Source organism: Tauraco erythrolophus, chromosome 6 (assembly GCF_009769465.1).
Source record: "Tauraco erythrolophus isolate bTauEry1 chromosome 6, bTauEry1.pri, whole genome shotgun sequence".
Classification (NCBI taxonomy): domain Eukaryota; kingdom Metazoa; phylum Chordata; class Aves; order Musophagiformes; family Musophagidae; genus Tauraco; species Tauraco erythrolophus.
Window position 1 is genome coordinate 56488328 of NC_141470.1, and position 16738 is coordinate 56505065.

General features: G+C 39.4%; 1 protein-coding gene across 1 annotated transcript in view; it reads left to right on the plus strand.

Annotated features, from left to right (window-relative positions):
• Positions 1-7708: 7708 nt before the first annotated feature.
• Positions 7709-16738, plus strand: part of PPP4R4 (protein phosphatase 4 regulatory subunit 4) — a 72254-nt gene continuing 63224 nt past the window's right edge. Inside the window, 2 exon segments of the mRNA XM_086613558.1 lie at positions 7709-7825; positions 8310-8383. Of these exon segments, the coding sequence (XP_086469684.1) occupies positions 7709-7825; positions 8310-8383 (191 nt within the window).

The following is a 16738-nucleotide window of genomic DNA, read 5'->3' on the forward strand; positions in this document are numbered from 1 at the left end:
GAGATTATAATTTGGTTCCTACTGTGCAGTATTACCTTATATGTTTTGTCAATGAATATTCTGATATTTTGTAAAATACAAAAGACTTCTCCTAAGGTAGGTAGCTCAAGCCAGAGATCTTTTTGACCAGTACATTTAATTTGGGGATTCAGGTAGCTGAATTTAATGCCAGGAATGGTTGAATCTGCATGTGAGCGATTAATGTAGGCTTTCACTTAGTAATCAAAGTCTTTGGTTTCTGTCTTGCAGGAAGATCAGTGTCTGCTTAACTACTGATTTTGATGGCCATTACTGCTAATAAAAAAATGTTATCATACCACGATTTATACTGATACTTATAGTGCATTTTGCACAGGAAAAGCATGCTGCCACTGGCCTGTGGGGTACTTGAAGCCTCCTATGCTTTGCAGTCTGTAGAAATTGCTCTCCTGTCTTTTCTGGCATGCCAGGTGTGGCCTGTCATCTCAGTCCTGAAGTGGGAAGGTAAAACCTTGATTCTCTCAGGCTCAAGGCCTTTGTTCTTCTATTCAGATGTTCTGGAATATTGTTGTAGGACTGACAAGCTCCTAAGACATAGCACCATAAAAATAACTCTGCAAAACGGATTAACTGGATGAGAGTTTTAGGTTGGATTCTTCTTTCCATCTTCTGCAGCATTCTGGAACATTTTTCCTATGTTTCTCCAGTTTATTAGTTCTCTATTGTGAAACCTCATTTGAAAACATATACCCCTTTGCCTGCACTGCTTTTTTTATTTTCTTTTTCTCTCTTTATTCTTTCTTCTAACTTTGCAGACGAGTTGCTCACTTGTCTCTGTGAAGCATTTTTGGTCTATAGTATACTTTGTTAAAGACATAGTGCTGCTGCTTCTTCAGCTAATGTGTTCACAAAGCCAGGAGAACAAGATAATCTCCAGGCATGAGATTTAAGAGTACTGGCACATTTCTTTGACTCTAGTTATAACAGCAAGGACTTTTTCAAGTACAGATATATCAAGGTGAAGATTTTTCTGTGTGACTGAAGAATAGCAAAGACACCTTCATTTACAATGAGGGAAACATTTGCAATGGTTGGAAATGCAGTCAGATGCAGTAGATACTTCAGAATTAATTTTGAAGGGAAGAATGATAACGGAAGTTACAAAGACAACAGGAAATTAAATAAAAGGCTGTATTAACCAAGGGGAAATGGGAAATCAGGCCATGTCACTTGATAAGGTAACCGTTTTTCTGGGCAGATAAATAAAGTTCATCTAATCTGTCTGGAAATCCTAAAAATATTTTTAGATGAGAAATGATTAATGACAAGGAGCAGGAGAGAAATTTGAGACGAAAGGAGTTGGCTAAACAGGAAGGGAAACACATTTCATTTGTGGGAGCACATTGGCATGTATATAGATAGATTAACCTATCAGGTATATGGAGTTTACTGAAGGAGTTTCTTATAGGCTTGTGGAGTAATCTTATTTCAGTAATCACTGTGATACAATAATAAATTTGCTGATGACACAGTTATTAATACAGAGAACTGTGATATCAGGCAGATTGGAAGGACCTCGAGGACCAGAATAATTGGATGAATTTACTCATACAAAATGCAGCACCATTCAGCTAGGACTATTAGTAAGAATTTATACTGTTAAGATGGAAATTAGTTTTAGATTACTGTGGATGAGAATGACCTCGTGCATTAATTGATCACAAGATAACTGAGCTGCCAATGTAGTGTATTTGGTAAACTAATTCCTGTACAGACATTCATTCTTCTGTATGGCTTTACTTCCCTGAAATTTTTATTTGCAGTACTGTATTCTGATCACCTTGATTCAAGAGAGGTGAATTCAAACTGCAGCAGATGCCAAGGGGACTGCTAAGGTGATCAGGGGAGTGAAGAGCTTGTTTTAGGAGGGAAGACTAAATGCTGAGTTTAGTTTGGTTAACCCGGGATTAGAGCGGTGATGACTGCAGTCTTTAAATACCAGGAAAGGAGGAATAAATTAAAGTAAAGGACAAGACTGGTACAAGAAGAAACTCGGTAAACTGGCCAACAATAATTTTAGGTAGGAAATCTGAAGTTTCTATGGCAACCAAAGAATACTGGAAGGCAAAAAGTTGTTAGTTTTAATATAAAGTTTGACATGTGTATGACAGGTAGCATTCATGGTTGTCATAGCAAGGAACTGGACTCATCGGCTATCTCTGTGTTATGAATATAGCAGTGCCAATCTTTGGCTCTGCGGCCAACTGGTGTGGCTTGACCATCCCCATTCTGGTAAACTCTCTTAACCTCCCGAGTTAGGGCGCTTGCATCCTTACAGCCTACAGGAAAGCATCTGAGCTGGTGCTGACCCAGGGAACCGTGTGAGAGCGTGCAGGCCAGCCTCGGAGACCGCACCGGCAATTTCATTCTCTGAAAGACTGAGCTCCGGTCCCTGTACCATGCCCAGTATCGTTTAACTTGTTACTGGTTCCAGAGATGTTTTCCCTTCTCTGCTCGTTGTGAAGGGTTGAGAACATCCTTGGTAGAATATGGTATAGATCTCCCTGCTGAAATACTGATGGCACTGAGATTTTTGCCGTTATTTTTCCTATTTCTAAAACATAAATAAATTTTGCTTTATGTGGATATTTGAAAAAAAAAGTGCAAACCTGGACAAAAAAATATGTACTTCCTTAACAATAGAATATAATTCACTTACACTTCATAAAGTAATTTGCTATTAGATCCTACTCTCAAGTCAAAAATCCTACAAATAGCTGAAAGATATGAGTAAAAATGGCACTTCCTATTTGCTCTGTTGTTATTCTGTTTTTGTGCATGTGCTATTGACTACTTGTGGATGGAGGGTAGCAGATTAGACACTGTAGGAGGAGAACATTACTAGTTCTTACAGAACGACATGAATGCAGTGATTGCAATCTTACATATTTTATACATTACATAAAAGCAAACATTTGAGGATCTTTTCTGTGTTCTTGTAAAATAATCTTTTTGGTTTTTTAGATCTTACTGGAGAGTACTAAGTTACCGGAGAGAATATCGGAGCTTACAGATGATGAAAGCACTGTGAGTACATTCCAGTGTTTTTTACTTTATGCCCCTTTTTATTATATAGCTATTACAACGAGATGACTGAAGTGGCAAAAGAACAATCAGAAATTTTCTGCAAATGACAATAGTAAAATGAAGCAACAGTTTCTTAGCAACAAACTGGAAAATATGCTAAATAATATTTTTTTTCTGCGGAGGTTTGTGTGTGCTACATTCCAAGCATTCTTCTGAGGTAGACCCAGATTTTTGTGCGTGATTCTTTCAGATTAATGTTCTTACACGTTTACCTCGACGTGGAGTTTTTCTGAAGAACCAGCATTCATGGAGACGTTCTTAGTTGGAGACTTACTTACATGGAGTACAAATGGAATAAAAAATATTGTTTTGTAAAGCATTAGATGGAACATTAAAGCTGCATTTTTAAGTGTTTGGTGAACTGTAAACAAAAAAAAAAAGGCAAACCATTCCAGTTAAGAGATTGCTTATTTGGAAATGGTGAGCTACAGTTGATGCAGCTCTGGCCATCTCTCAGTGGTGGTGAACAGACTGAACTGAACAGTTTAGCACATTTGAAATGCTGACTCCTGAGCAGAACTGTGATTACATAGTGCATAATCTACATAGTATACATTATGAAAACGTGTTTATTTTTTGTGGAATGTTAAATTAACAGAAAAAAGGGGAAAAAAAGAATGACATGACATGTTTAATTTGATTGTGACCTTCATGGAAACTCTTCAGTAGTCTGAATTGAAAACAAACAAAGCCCCCCAAAAAACTGAAAGAAAGCATTACTTTCAAGTTGACTGAAAATGTATTGCCTTTTTTTTTTTCCCCTCAACATAATCCAAAAATATTCTGCTGAATTTTTCCTCCTTTTTTTTGGTTCAGTCATTGCATAAGAAATTCTAGCTTTTAATCTGGAGTGCACACATTTTGCCTGAAAGCATTTCTTGGCACATTCTTCTATATCCCCCAAACCAGTTCCTGCATATTCTAGCTGATTCAGGCATTGCAATACATGCTGAGACTTCCTAAATTTTCAGCTTCTCTGTGAATAATTTCATTTACAAGTTAATTCTTTGGGAACGTGTAACAGGTAAAGTAAGAATCACAACCTTTTCAAAGCAATTTCCAGAAGGCAGACACCGAACTGCTGGGTAGCAAAGGAGAACTGTGCATCTGTGCAACATGACAAACCCCTTCACCCGGGAGTCCTTAAGTCGAGTCAGCGTACCTGAAGAATCCTGAACAAAGTCATCCCATCTATTTTGTCTTTTTTTGATCTTGGTCTGCATTGCATTTAGAGTTTATTGCTTTAGAAGGCATGAATAGCACTATTTATCTTCTTCCGTTAGGTATGAGTGCCATTTTCCCAGTTGGCCTGCAGTTGTCTCCATCAATGGAGGATTATTTAAAATCAACCCTGTTTTGGCTTTACAAGCTTACAAAGCTCCTATATTAAAATGGAGGTTCCAGTTCACTCTGGATTTCACAAAAGCAGTATGAAATAGCTCTTCATTCTGTTACAGTAGCTGTGACAAGGTTAGAATGAAGCTGAAAGCAGAGCTTTATTTGGGAGAAGAGAGTACTGGAGAACGGAGAAGCTGAAAGCTGCAGCAGTGGAAGGGAAGTCATGCGTAACTTTCATCACAGATGAGAATGACAGACCACTTGGGGAGAATATGCCTGCAGATTTACTATCAGAGGGGATTAATTTTTAGATGTGTGGTTTTGGAAAAAACCATGCTAGCTTTTTGTTTTTTTCTATCTGGCAAATGCGTGAGTCAAAAGGAGATATGTTTATACTGACTTTGGGCAAGCTATTTCCTTCTGTGATCTTCATTCTGGTGCAGTATTCAATTTACTGAAAAAAAAAAAATCTTATTTTTATTCTGCTTTTCACATTTCCAGGATATTTGTAGATATCTTTGACATATCTACCGATTTTAAAATTAATGGGAGTCATTCCTGCACAATGTTTCCTGGACTGAGTTATAAGGACAGATTATTAAAGGCATTAAGGGAGCTGTTTACATGTTTATAAAAAACCCTCTTCTTTAGTGGCTCACAAAATTTATGTAAAACATAATATAATAAGTCAGCCTAATTGTGTATCTAAACTCCATATTCTTCACTCTTTAAAGCTGAGTTATGAAATACCTGATTTGAAAACTGCAATGAGTTCATAATTCAAGGCACACAAAATAAAATGTCTTTGGTCTCATAAGATCTTTAAGATTCATGAGAACTATTTGCAAGGTGAAATAACCACGAATTGGCTGTGAAAGAACTTGGAAAAGGATTTTCCTAACTAATTGAGATTGGGATTTCAGTATGTTTCCCTAATACTTACCATTGGCAGAAGCCTGCATGTCAGAATTTTGAATTTGAGAACATTTTATAAAACTTCTTTTTCTTCTTCTTTTTTTCCTTGTGGAGCTAATTAGTTAACTACTCTGAGAGGACTTAGCTTCGGTTATAACTATTATATTTGCTGTCTGATTATGTTCCCTAGTTAAAAGGATACTGCAAAGGAGATGTTCAAAATAGTGTTTCTCATTTTAATCCGTCATCATGCCTTGAAAACTCCTAATGGTTTTGGTTTTCTATTACATAACAGTTTAATTATTTATACGTACTTTGGATTAGATTTTTCTGCTAGTAATTCTGTTGTACATTTGAAATTAATGGAGATGCTTTAATTTTTTACTGGTCTAAGTGAGCAGCAGATTTGGCTTAACTTACAAAGAAGTAACACACAAAGGACCATGTTTATTTTTTGCTAAATAAAAGCTGAGGTACTTACCGATCATAAAATAAGTGTCAATCAAGTTCTGGGCAATATACTACAGAGTATTACCTAATCCTTACAATTGCTGGAATTATTTTTATACTTTATTAACAAAACCTACTGGGTCATGCGGGCATTTCACAGTAATAGCGAAACATTGCACCCACTCAAATAAACCCTTGTACAATACTTACAGGGTTTTTAACTCCTGTTTGAGTGTGATTATTGAGTTGCGTTCCATATAATCATTGCAAAGGCCACTGTCTGGAGGCCTGGAAAACTACTTAGCTCAGTAAATGCTAAGTGCAATTGTGCGTGTTGATTCTTGCCCTGAGTGCATTTTGCTTCACTAACCTACCCCAAAAGATGCTATCTTTCTAGATTTTTAGAAAAGATAGCATTTCCCATGCTTATTTGTGCATCAATCGGGTAAAAACCGCACACCTTTATTTTGAAATAAATACTCTCCCTTATGCCTCCAATGTACTCTGCGAGCCAGAATGGGAAATCCTACAGCATCCCGGGTGTATCAGGAAGAATATCTGTATCAAAGCCTCCTGTATTGTAAGTATGAGTGATGTCTGCAATCCAAGTCAAGGAAAAGGACAGTAAAGGTGAAGAACAAGAAGTTAAGAAGAGTGGTGGCGATGCCTTTGGTGTTTTTTTAAAGATTAATATAAAAGCATTCATTGGGAGAGGAACCTTCTTTGGATTTTTCATTAAAATCAGTATGCTTGTAGGTTTCTTTTGCGTAATTTTGCTCTGAAATAGTCGTGACAATGGGGCAGGACGCTGCTGAGGTGTCCTAGGACAGCTGAACAGGGACGCTGCCGGAGCTGCAGGGACAGCAGCAGTGGACGAGGAGCCCCAGGAGGGAGGCTGCGACAGCAGAAGGAAGAGGAGCTTCAGGGAGGCTGTAGCCGTCGGAGGGAAGGGAAAGCCCATGGACGCCGCAGCTGTGGAAGAGGCGCCCCGCGGGCAGCCGCAGCAGGCCAGGGGGAGCCCGGTGGCGCTGTGTGAGGGTCAGCCCCCCGGCGGGAGGCGGCCGGCGGCGCCCCCCGCGCGTTCGGGCATGGCCGCGCTCGGGAGCTGTTTTGCCCCGCGGAGGCCGCTGTAGCGCCGCGTTGCCCCGGCGACCGGCTCGGCGGTGCCGGGGCGGCCCCACCGGGAGGGCCGGCGCCGTGCGCGCCGCCGGGCTGCTCCGGCCCGGCCCGGCCCGGGGGCCGTGGTGCTCGCCCCCCCGCTGCCGGGAAGGGCGCCCGGGGGGGCTGTGCCGCGGGAGCGGGACGGGGGCGGGGAGCGTCACTGCACCGCAGCGACCATCCCCCTTCCCGGGGCGGGCTGGCAGAGGCGGCACCCGGCCGCCGCGGGGGTGGCCGCTGCGCTCTGCGCTCACCCCGTCGGTGAGGAGCGAGTCCCGCAGCCCAGGAGCTGCCCGGAGAGGCTGCGCCGTCCCCTCGCCGCACCCGCCCGGAGGCAGCCTGATCCCCTCGCCCCGCGCTGCTGCCAGGGGCGGCCCGCGAGGAGGGGAAACTTGGCTCGAAACTCCCTCCCGCGCCGAGGTACCGGCGGCTGCTCCCGGCTCCCGGCGCCGGGGGCCGCAGGCGCCGGCCCCGCTCCCTGCCCGCCCGGGCCGAGTGGAGAAAGTTTCCCGGCAGGAGGCTCGGCGGCGGCGGCGGCGGGCGGGCGCTGCCGCAGTGTGTGCGCCGGGGCGAGGCTGCCGGCGGCGGCGGCGGCCTCCCGGCGGCGGGAGGCGGGCGGCCGGCGCGCGCGGGGCGGGTGTTGCGCGGCGCCGGTCCTGCCGCCGCCGCTGCGATGTGAGGCTCGGGGAGCGCCTCGGACGCCAAAGGCTGTAGTTGTTGCATGCATCCGATCATCTTCTTCTCCAAAATGGATTTTAGTCAGAGCAATTTGTTTGGATACATAGAAGACCTGCAGGAACTAACTATTATAGAGAGGCCAGTACGCAGGAGCCTGAAGGTACATGCTTCAAAATAGAACGATGCTTTAAAATCCATTCGAAATTGTGTCTGTTTTGTTTATGCACAGTTTATTCTTTTTTGCAGCAGCAGGGTACTAAAAATTGTTTTCAGTCGCCTTGGAATAAACGATCTCGAATTCTGTATAGCAGGGACTTAATATTTTCAGTGGAAGAATATTAAGCTGGAGCAAAATAGAATAATTCAGGTCTTTAGATTAATTTATATGTGACTTGTTTATACTTTTAAGTGATTAATAGTGATAGTGCCTTACATGGAACTGTGCTTCTATTACATCCCATCTTTTCCTGGTGAAAGATTTATTTGACTGAATTGGAAATACTGGCTAGAGATTTCAAGGATTAAATTCAAATTACTCCTGGAACTATCTCTGGATATGGGGAGGAAGGGGTTGCTTTAAGAAGATTAAAATGAGGAAATAGTAAGGCATTGTAAACTCATAATCTCTATTTCATGCTTGACAGACACCAGAAGAAATAGAAAGATTGACAGTTGATGAAGAACTCAGTGATATTGAAAGGGCTGTTTATCTACTCAGGTATTTCCTAAAATCGTACTGTGAAACATTGCTGATCATCATGCTTTTTCAGTGCAGCTTTTTCAGTGCTTTACTCTTGGCTCCTTTTATTTTCTGTCTTTCAGTAGTAGTTTTTTACTTTCTGCTACATTAAACATGTAGACAAGATAAAAATAGGTACTGTATTTTTTTTTTTTAAATGCCTAGAACAGGATGCCGGTGTACATGTATAAACATTTCTTTTCTGAGTTTCTAATATGGCCCTCACCAACACTGAGTTGTACTTCATCGTCTTTTTCCCTGCAGTTGATTTTGCAAGATTCCCTGAGTGTTAACATTAATAACACCGATCATTCAGTGACTTCACATTCACTCTAAGGCATGAGCAGTTACCACAGACTGATAACAGAGCTGTTCAAGCATACTGTGTACGCCTGGGCTTTCAGAAGAGAAAACTTGAGAGATTAGTTTTATAGTCCTTAGGAAATACTGTAGGAGATGCTATATTAATACTTCCCTGTGTTCTGGTTTTTCATTTTACCTCATTCTTCTTGTTCTTTAAAGTATTTGCAGCTACTTGAGTAACTTAAATTTTGATAGTTTAAAATACAGATCTTTCAACTACTATGTAAGTCATCTTTGAGAGTACAAATGTTCTGAGGGATTTTGATTTGAATATGCATTTTTAAACATCTAGTTTTAATCTCTAGTAATTAGAGAACCAGCTGCAGCTCCCTCTCAGTTTGCTTATTCTGCTATTTTAAGTGCTCTTCTAGTCTATGCCTGTTCTCAATGTTTAGAGTAAATATTCTCAGTACCTTTATTTTCTCTTTTTTGGGACGTGTGGCATTATTTTTAGGTAAGCATTTTTGTCCACTGATGCTATTTTTGATACTGAATTTAGTTTATGTTTTTTAATGCTGAACTTTATTAAATAGGGGATTTTGAAACTTGCTTTGCTAATAATTCCTGCAATCAAAGCAGTCTGATAACCCTAGGGAAATGCAGAGGAACCGGTTTGCATGTGGTGCATATCATTGCAAAGGACGCATATATATTTTGGTTTCTACCTCCCAGCAATCAGCATAGTTGACTTTTTTTTTTTCCCCCCCCTTTCCCTGTGTGGCAGCAAATTTATTTGCTCTTTTCCCAATTAAAGATTATGCTTCCAGCAATATGTCTTTACTGGATCATTGCCTTGTTAAAGGGTAAAAGGTTCCACTTCATATCTTTCATCTTACTAATTGCTTTTCAGCCTGGCCTTGAACTTGTCCTAACATCTTCATCTGCTTTCTCTCTACTTGGGTAGCTGCTCTGGGGACATAATATTCTTTTCCTTGTGATGAAGTTTTCAGTTTTGCCCCTGCATTGTCCTCGTTGCTGACAGGTAGTTTAATCTCTACTTGATAAGCTTTTTGTAAGGCAATCATTTGCTGTGATTGTCCAGGTATGTTAATACAATAATCCAGTGGAAGCTTTTGCTTTTCAATAGTATATTGCCTTCCCTGTACTGAGTAGAGTATAAGCAAACAGAGTTGAAAAGCTGCCTGTAACACAGGTAGTATCCTTTATATAATGTACAAAAATATGTATTTTTTTTGCTTATCTGGTGTTTTTAATCTATTATAATACAATACCTCTGCCTATCGCTGTTTGATAATAATGTCAGTCTGGTCTTTTCATGCCTCCTTTTCTCACACAAATGCCTTATTTGCTGTCCTTCAGGTTGTCCCTTACGTGGGACTCTCCTTGATGTTTTCCAAAAAGACGCTGCCTTTTCTGAAAATCCCACTATAAAAATTGCTTTGGTGAGGTTGAAATGAATTTTTAATGATGTCTGTATTGTGCTCCATTTGGAAAGGATGATGCATTAAACAAAATATGCAAGAACAATAACAGAAAGCAAATATCTTACCTGAAATATCTACAAATAGTATCAAAATACTTAATGTTGTGTCGTACTGTCTTTTATATTGTCACTTATTTATGTAATCCTAACCTGCAAGTTAGAGATTTTTAATTTACTGAGGAGGATATCTTTAGTGTTGCTTGTACTACAGTACGATGGAGCTGACTGAGTGAAACCTTTGTATGATACAGCAAAGCTAATGTTTAGTAATTACTTTCTGTGAGGATCCAAAAAGAGTCCTCGCATTTTAGTGGCTTTCATTCTGAACAAGCAAGCCCAACCGCTTTCTTCTCTTTTTGCGTTTTCCTTTCCCTCCAAAACCTGCCCTCAACTTCTCCTCCCCACCCTTGAACTTGGATACTCTTGTCTACTTATATGCAGAGTTATATGTTTAGTAGATACTTGCTTTTTCTAGATTTCTGCTTCTGAAGTCTTTTACTATTGTAGTCTGAAAACAGGTACGTTGACATCCTAGTTGGAGAGAATAGTAAAGCCTTTTACTGTCAGAGGTTTTGGTGCCTTAATATTCTTGCTGTACTGTGTATATGAGGAGATACTAATTTCCCAATACTCATCAGTTTTATCAGTTCATTCTTCTTTTTTCACCTCTTGTATTACTTCTCATTTGCCAGTAATACTATGGAGTTTCTGTCATGCTCTTTTACTTCTTGATAACATAAAGTTATTTGTTTTGCTTATCTAGTATGTATTCATATCCATCTAATGTTTATTTTGTATTTCTGCAGTGACTCATCTGTCCATATCTAGCCACAATGCATTGTCACAGATTTTGTAAATTTCTGTTCATTATATTCTCCTAAGTATGACATAAATATATGTCTACAAATGTTCTTAGCACATGGTGAGAACATTGACACGTTTGAATCCTTACTTTCACAGGCATGCGGCTTCATTTTAATTGATTTCTATTGTTACCTATCATAGGTTGGTTTTACATTCTAAAATGCTAATTGTAATATTGATAATCCTAACTTTTTTCTATATACATGTATATTTAATTATTAGTTTTAGGGGATGAGTTTGCATTCAGCCTCTCCTTTTCTGCTAGTACTGTTCTTCAGACAACTATGTAATGAGTCAGATTGACAAGGTGATCTAGCTAAAGTTGATCATTTTCAGTCAGATTAGTTGTCAGCTAAATCAGCTCCTTGATTTGGTTCATCATGTGGATACAGAAACAGTTGTGCAAGCAAAAGAAGAGGACTCAGTAGCTCTCCTGGTGGCCAGAGTAATTTGAATATGACATAAACATGGGTGAACTTCAGCTTTAGATCATTGTTGCCCAGACTACTCAGTTTTAATTAGGTAACATTCTGCAACTAGGCTGAGTAAGTTCTGATAAGAATGCACTAGCAGATTGGGCTGTCGTTTGTTGTGATCTCAACTAACCTGGATTCTGGTAGAGGAACTGGGCTTCCTTAGACAAGGTTGTCAGAGACATTTATGAACTTGCCATGGAAATCAAATGGATGTAGGTACCTAAAGAGGGAGAGGCATCTCAATGTCTAGGATCTGTGTTTTAGAGCTTCAGCCTGAGTGCTTATTGGTTTCTGGAGGGTCTAACTAGAATCACTGAAGAGTTATGTTCTGACTGTATTTTGGATGTTGCTGGCCCAACAGAAGAACAAGGAGAGCAAAATAGCTATGTGCATCTCAACCATGTGGGTGTCAAGCCTGATGGCTTAACCATCGGCAGATTAAGACAAGCTGCCAGACTTTACACCAAAGCAACTGAATAGTTTGCATTCCACTTCAGGGCATCGTGACCTCTACCAGGACAGTGGCAATAAGCAGCTCAGGGACTGTATTTTTTATTCCTGCTGTGAGCTTTTGCCTGTAGTCTTAGTTTTCATGTTTACTGATGTTTAATTGATGTTATTGCTTACTTTTATTTCTCTTACTGTAGCTCACCCTTTTATGGCATACAGCCAATAGCAAAATATGTATTCTTTGCCAGATGTGAATCTGGTTTGGATATAAGGATGCTTACTGGCATGCATGCCGTAGCGTGCTTTTTTTCTGAGGACTTTCCTGATAGATTTCCCTAGGGGTTTTACATTTTTGTGTGTACTATATTGTTTTGTATTCAGCTACTTTTTGTTTGCTTGTGCCTATGTAGTGTTAAAGCTTCCAGGCCTTGACATTTCTGTCATACTCAAAATAACAGGGTAATAATGAGTTATCAAGGTGGAAGATTGAATTATTCACCCTTTTGGGAACATACTGTACTTTGGTTTTGGAGTGATCCTATCTCTCAGTTTAGCAAACAACACAACCTCTCTCCAAAACATTTAGCACAGTTTTTGAAGACACAATAGATACTTTATCTAGATTGGAAAGAATTCAATGCCTATCAACTTAGCATGTCTTAAAAAACAACAACAAAAAAGTACTTTATTGTAGCCATCTTTTGTTAGCTAGAATATTCTCAAATTCTGAACATCTTCTTGTATAGTATATATTGTTAATTGTGAGTATCAAAATCACTACTATTTAAATGAGTTTTTAAAAAAAATTTTATTTTCCTTTTAGTTTTTAGTCTTAATCATGTTAGTTTTGGAGGTTTTCTCTGTAGGTGCAGGCAACTCACCTTTGAGTTTATGTGAAAGCTTTCCTTTAAATGTAACTTTACAAGCCGATTTTCTAATATAAACATTGTGTCAATGTGTTTTTGTTACACAGAACTGGCTACTCTATTCAAATTACACAGCTTCTGAATTTGTGATCTGGATGCATAGATAGTATACTGAAAGATCCAGCTGTCATGCTAAACACATTGGAAAATAGTTCTTTCAACTATATGGGCAAGCTGTCATTATTAACGTTTCTTCAGTATTTTTTTTTTTCCTAGGCGTAATTTAATAGTGTTGTTTATTTTCTAAATTACAACTTGAATTTTATAAAAGTTTCATTCCTGATTCACTTAGTTGGATAGATAAATGAGTTGCTTGACTTTGACTCTGTTACGCAAATAAATTAGTGTATATGAAATTGATTCTTTCACCTTAAAGTGAAAAGCCTACCTGTAGTCTTCTAAATATGATTCTGTTACACACTTTTATTAAAACGTAGATTTGAGCAAATACTTCTGTTGATCGTATTTGCTGAGTTGAAACTACAGTTGAGGAACCAGCTGTAAATATACAGAGCAGACTTAATATAGTGCTTTCAGAAACTTCAAAAAAAGAAAAGAAGAATAGAGAGAAAAATCTTCATTTCAATTTTCTTCCTCAGGCCGCGGTCAGTGCAGCCCTCTCCATGTTCTAGCCTTTGTGCTATGTTTCCCCTTGTGCCTGCACAGCACATTGGAGAATTTATCTGAGGTGAACTATGAAAATAACAGTTTTAAAACATCAACTGTGCGATCCAGGACTTCATGCACCCCAAAAAAAAGCCCTGTGCCAGCACAAGAGTAAGGTGCAGCAGCATGGGAACAGGGTTTGGGAGTGGATCACATGGCTTTGAGACTTCGCACTACATTTGGCTGGCTTATGGTAGGTTTCCTGGTGTATAGTTTCACAGTCAAATTAAGCTGAATGAAGCTCTTCCTATATCAGAAATAGTAGCTCTTCTCTCCTTTCCTTACATGACTGCATGTTTTCAAGACATTTTGTGTGCCAGCACTAATGCTATTGCAGCCGTGCTGTCTCGGTCAGATTAGGGAAATGATACTAATTCTAACAAATTTTTCAGGTACTTGCTTCCAACAAAACGTGCAACTGCGTGACTGCTTGTGCTTCTATAAGCGAGAGCACGAACAGAGAAGATGTCAGAGCTGGTACATCACTCTCCCATCGATAACGGAACAGATTCAGTTCAGGTTGCGCTAATCTTGAATCTGTGCAGTCAGGTACTGGTTGCAATGATGAGAGAGAGTATGAAGTGTCAGCTGTCGTGTATTCAGTGAGCCCTTTGACATTAAATGGACTTCTGGAAGTCTACATGAAAGCTGTGATGAGTGCGATCAGTGGTAGCTCTTCCTTATGCTTTGTCAAATTCTCCTGTGGAGATGTCGATTATATTTATGTTTCAGAGCATCTTTGTGTATGACATAATAGAAATTATGTAGCTATGTGGATGCCTTTTTTAATAGTAAACATGACTGAAAGAACTGTGGATTTTCTTAACTACTAAAAATTGTTCCATTGCCCTGGGAAAACCTTACCATGCTCTCCTAGAAAAGACCTAGATAGGAATATCCAGCTAAATATTTACAATGTTTCTTTCATTCCACATGACAAATCTCATACAGGAATAGCATGTTGCCCAGCAGGAGGCTAGTTTGTTTTGTTTTTGTTTAAATGAGCACTGGCATTTAGTAAATAACTTGTAACAGCTGCAGACTTCATTTTGAGATGGCACATAATTAATGTGTAAGTATAATAATTCTCCTTTATATCACCTTCCTTTGAAAGCTCCAAGTGTTTATAACAACATTTTGTACTTGTAAGGAGCTTTTATCCTCATGCTTGCTTGATATTACTAATTTATATTTGTATCCTTTGCCTGATTTGGCAAGAGATAATAGTATTGCACTAGTTTATGTCAGGAACTGGAGATGCATCTGATGGAAACTGCTTGAGGATGTAGATGGGAAAATGTAATGTTTTGTGTTAAAATGTATCAAAGGTACAAAGTCCTTAAGGAGTAGGTCAAACTGTCCATTTATGGCAAATCTGAGAACACTTTCACACGATGGTGCCCTATAATATAACAACTGTCATATGTTAGTGTCTGAAATAAGCATTTAGCAGATTTTCTTGCAAGGTCCTGGTGTTTTGAGGGCTGCTTTGTTGTAGGCGTAGGGAGCCCTTCACATATCACAATGTGATGCTTCCATGGCCCTGCACTTTGACTTTACTTCATTTGTTGCTGAGAGAGAAATAGCAACAGTTAGTACTGGTCCACCTACTCTTCCCCTAAAATAAATAGTAGACATTTCAGTTGTGTGAGTATCAGGATAGTAGCATGCACTATTATGTGTCCCTAAAATCTGAGTACCCTGAGAATCTTTAGAATAATGATTCTTAGTACTGATATGCCATATATTTTTATATTCAGAGCTCTTTCAGATACTCCTCTGAATCTCCACAAAGCGAGGCAGATAACACTCCATTATGCCTTGGTTCACATTACTGCACTTTGTAAACTTCGAGTGAAGAGAAATTGTTTTACTGAGGTGAAATTCTCATTATAATTTAAGGAATTCAGGAACTAGGACTGCAGGCTTGGGCCTCTGTCCGTGCTGTGCCTCAGCTGATATGCTATGCCAGGAATAACTTCGAATGAGACAAGAAATAGCTTCACTGAGATTTAATATTAATCCTGTTCTCTGGGGTATACTTGTATAACTGTTTTATTTAGCTATTTTTAGAGTTAACTTTAGTGATATTAATGTTTTTGTCTTTGTTACACCAGCTGGAAGTCTAAAAGCCAACACTGTGGCAAAGTAACACTGGATCTTTGTCAGATCTCAGATCCCAAAGCTTTATGTCACAAGAAAGAAATTAGGATTATTTCATCACTAAACAGAAATTTTTACACCGGGAAAACAAAACGGGAATGTGGACAGTTCTTGACACTAAGCAGTTCAAGGAGGTCTCCATTGTTCATATGACATCATTCATAATTCCCCTACTTTGGTATGTGTACCTTATTTAATCTTTCAGGGGCAACGTTTTGTATAAGAAAAGTTTTCTTTAGGTCTTGAAGACAAATTGAGAATGAAATTGAAAGTGATTTCTGTAGCGAGAATTTCTATTGATATAGTCCGGCAAAACCATATTACAGCTAAAGAACTAACTGTTTAAATTATGCACAATTATACGACTTTGTGCTTGGAAAAAAGATCACTTCAAATTCCAGAAGTGATGCCACAGGTTATTAAAAGATCACTTCAAATTCCAAAAGTGATGCCAAAGACAGAGTTATGCCCTCAGGGAAAGATTTTTAAAGGTAGGCTAGAGATGCAAAAGTAGCAGGAATATTTTTATTTGAACATGATAGTGATGGGAATGCTATGTAACTGAGTTGTTCTCGAAACTCACATTTTGAGAATTAACATCACTGGCACTCTTACATCTTGATTCCCCTCCTCCTCCCCACCTCACCCCCCGATGTATAATTACCTTCTTAGATCATGTTGCGTATGGGTCTTTCCAGTCTGAACAATTAACACTGTCCTTTCCAGGCTTTGACAATAAGGGCTCTCTAACTCTTATGCCTCAGTCTGTTAAAAGTAGTTTTATGTGACTATCACATTCACTGCAGTTCCTGAACTCACTCCTCTCTCCATGAATAACCTCACTGGTCTCATGGAGACACTGTTTGACAAGATGGAGTCTTTCCCATTGAATGTTAATTCCCTATATCCTATCAGATGAACACCCCTGTCTACAGAAGAAAAATGCCTTTCTTTATGAGACAGTGCTCTTTATGAGTCATAA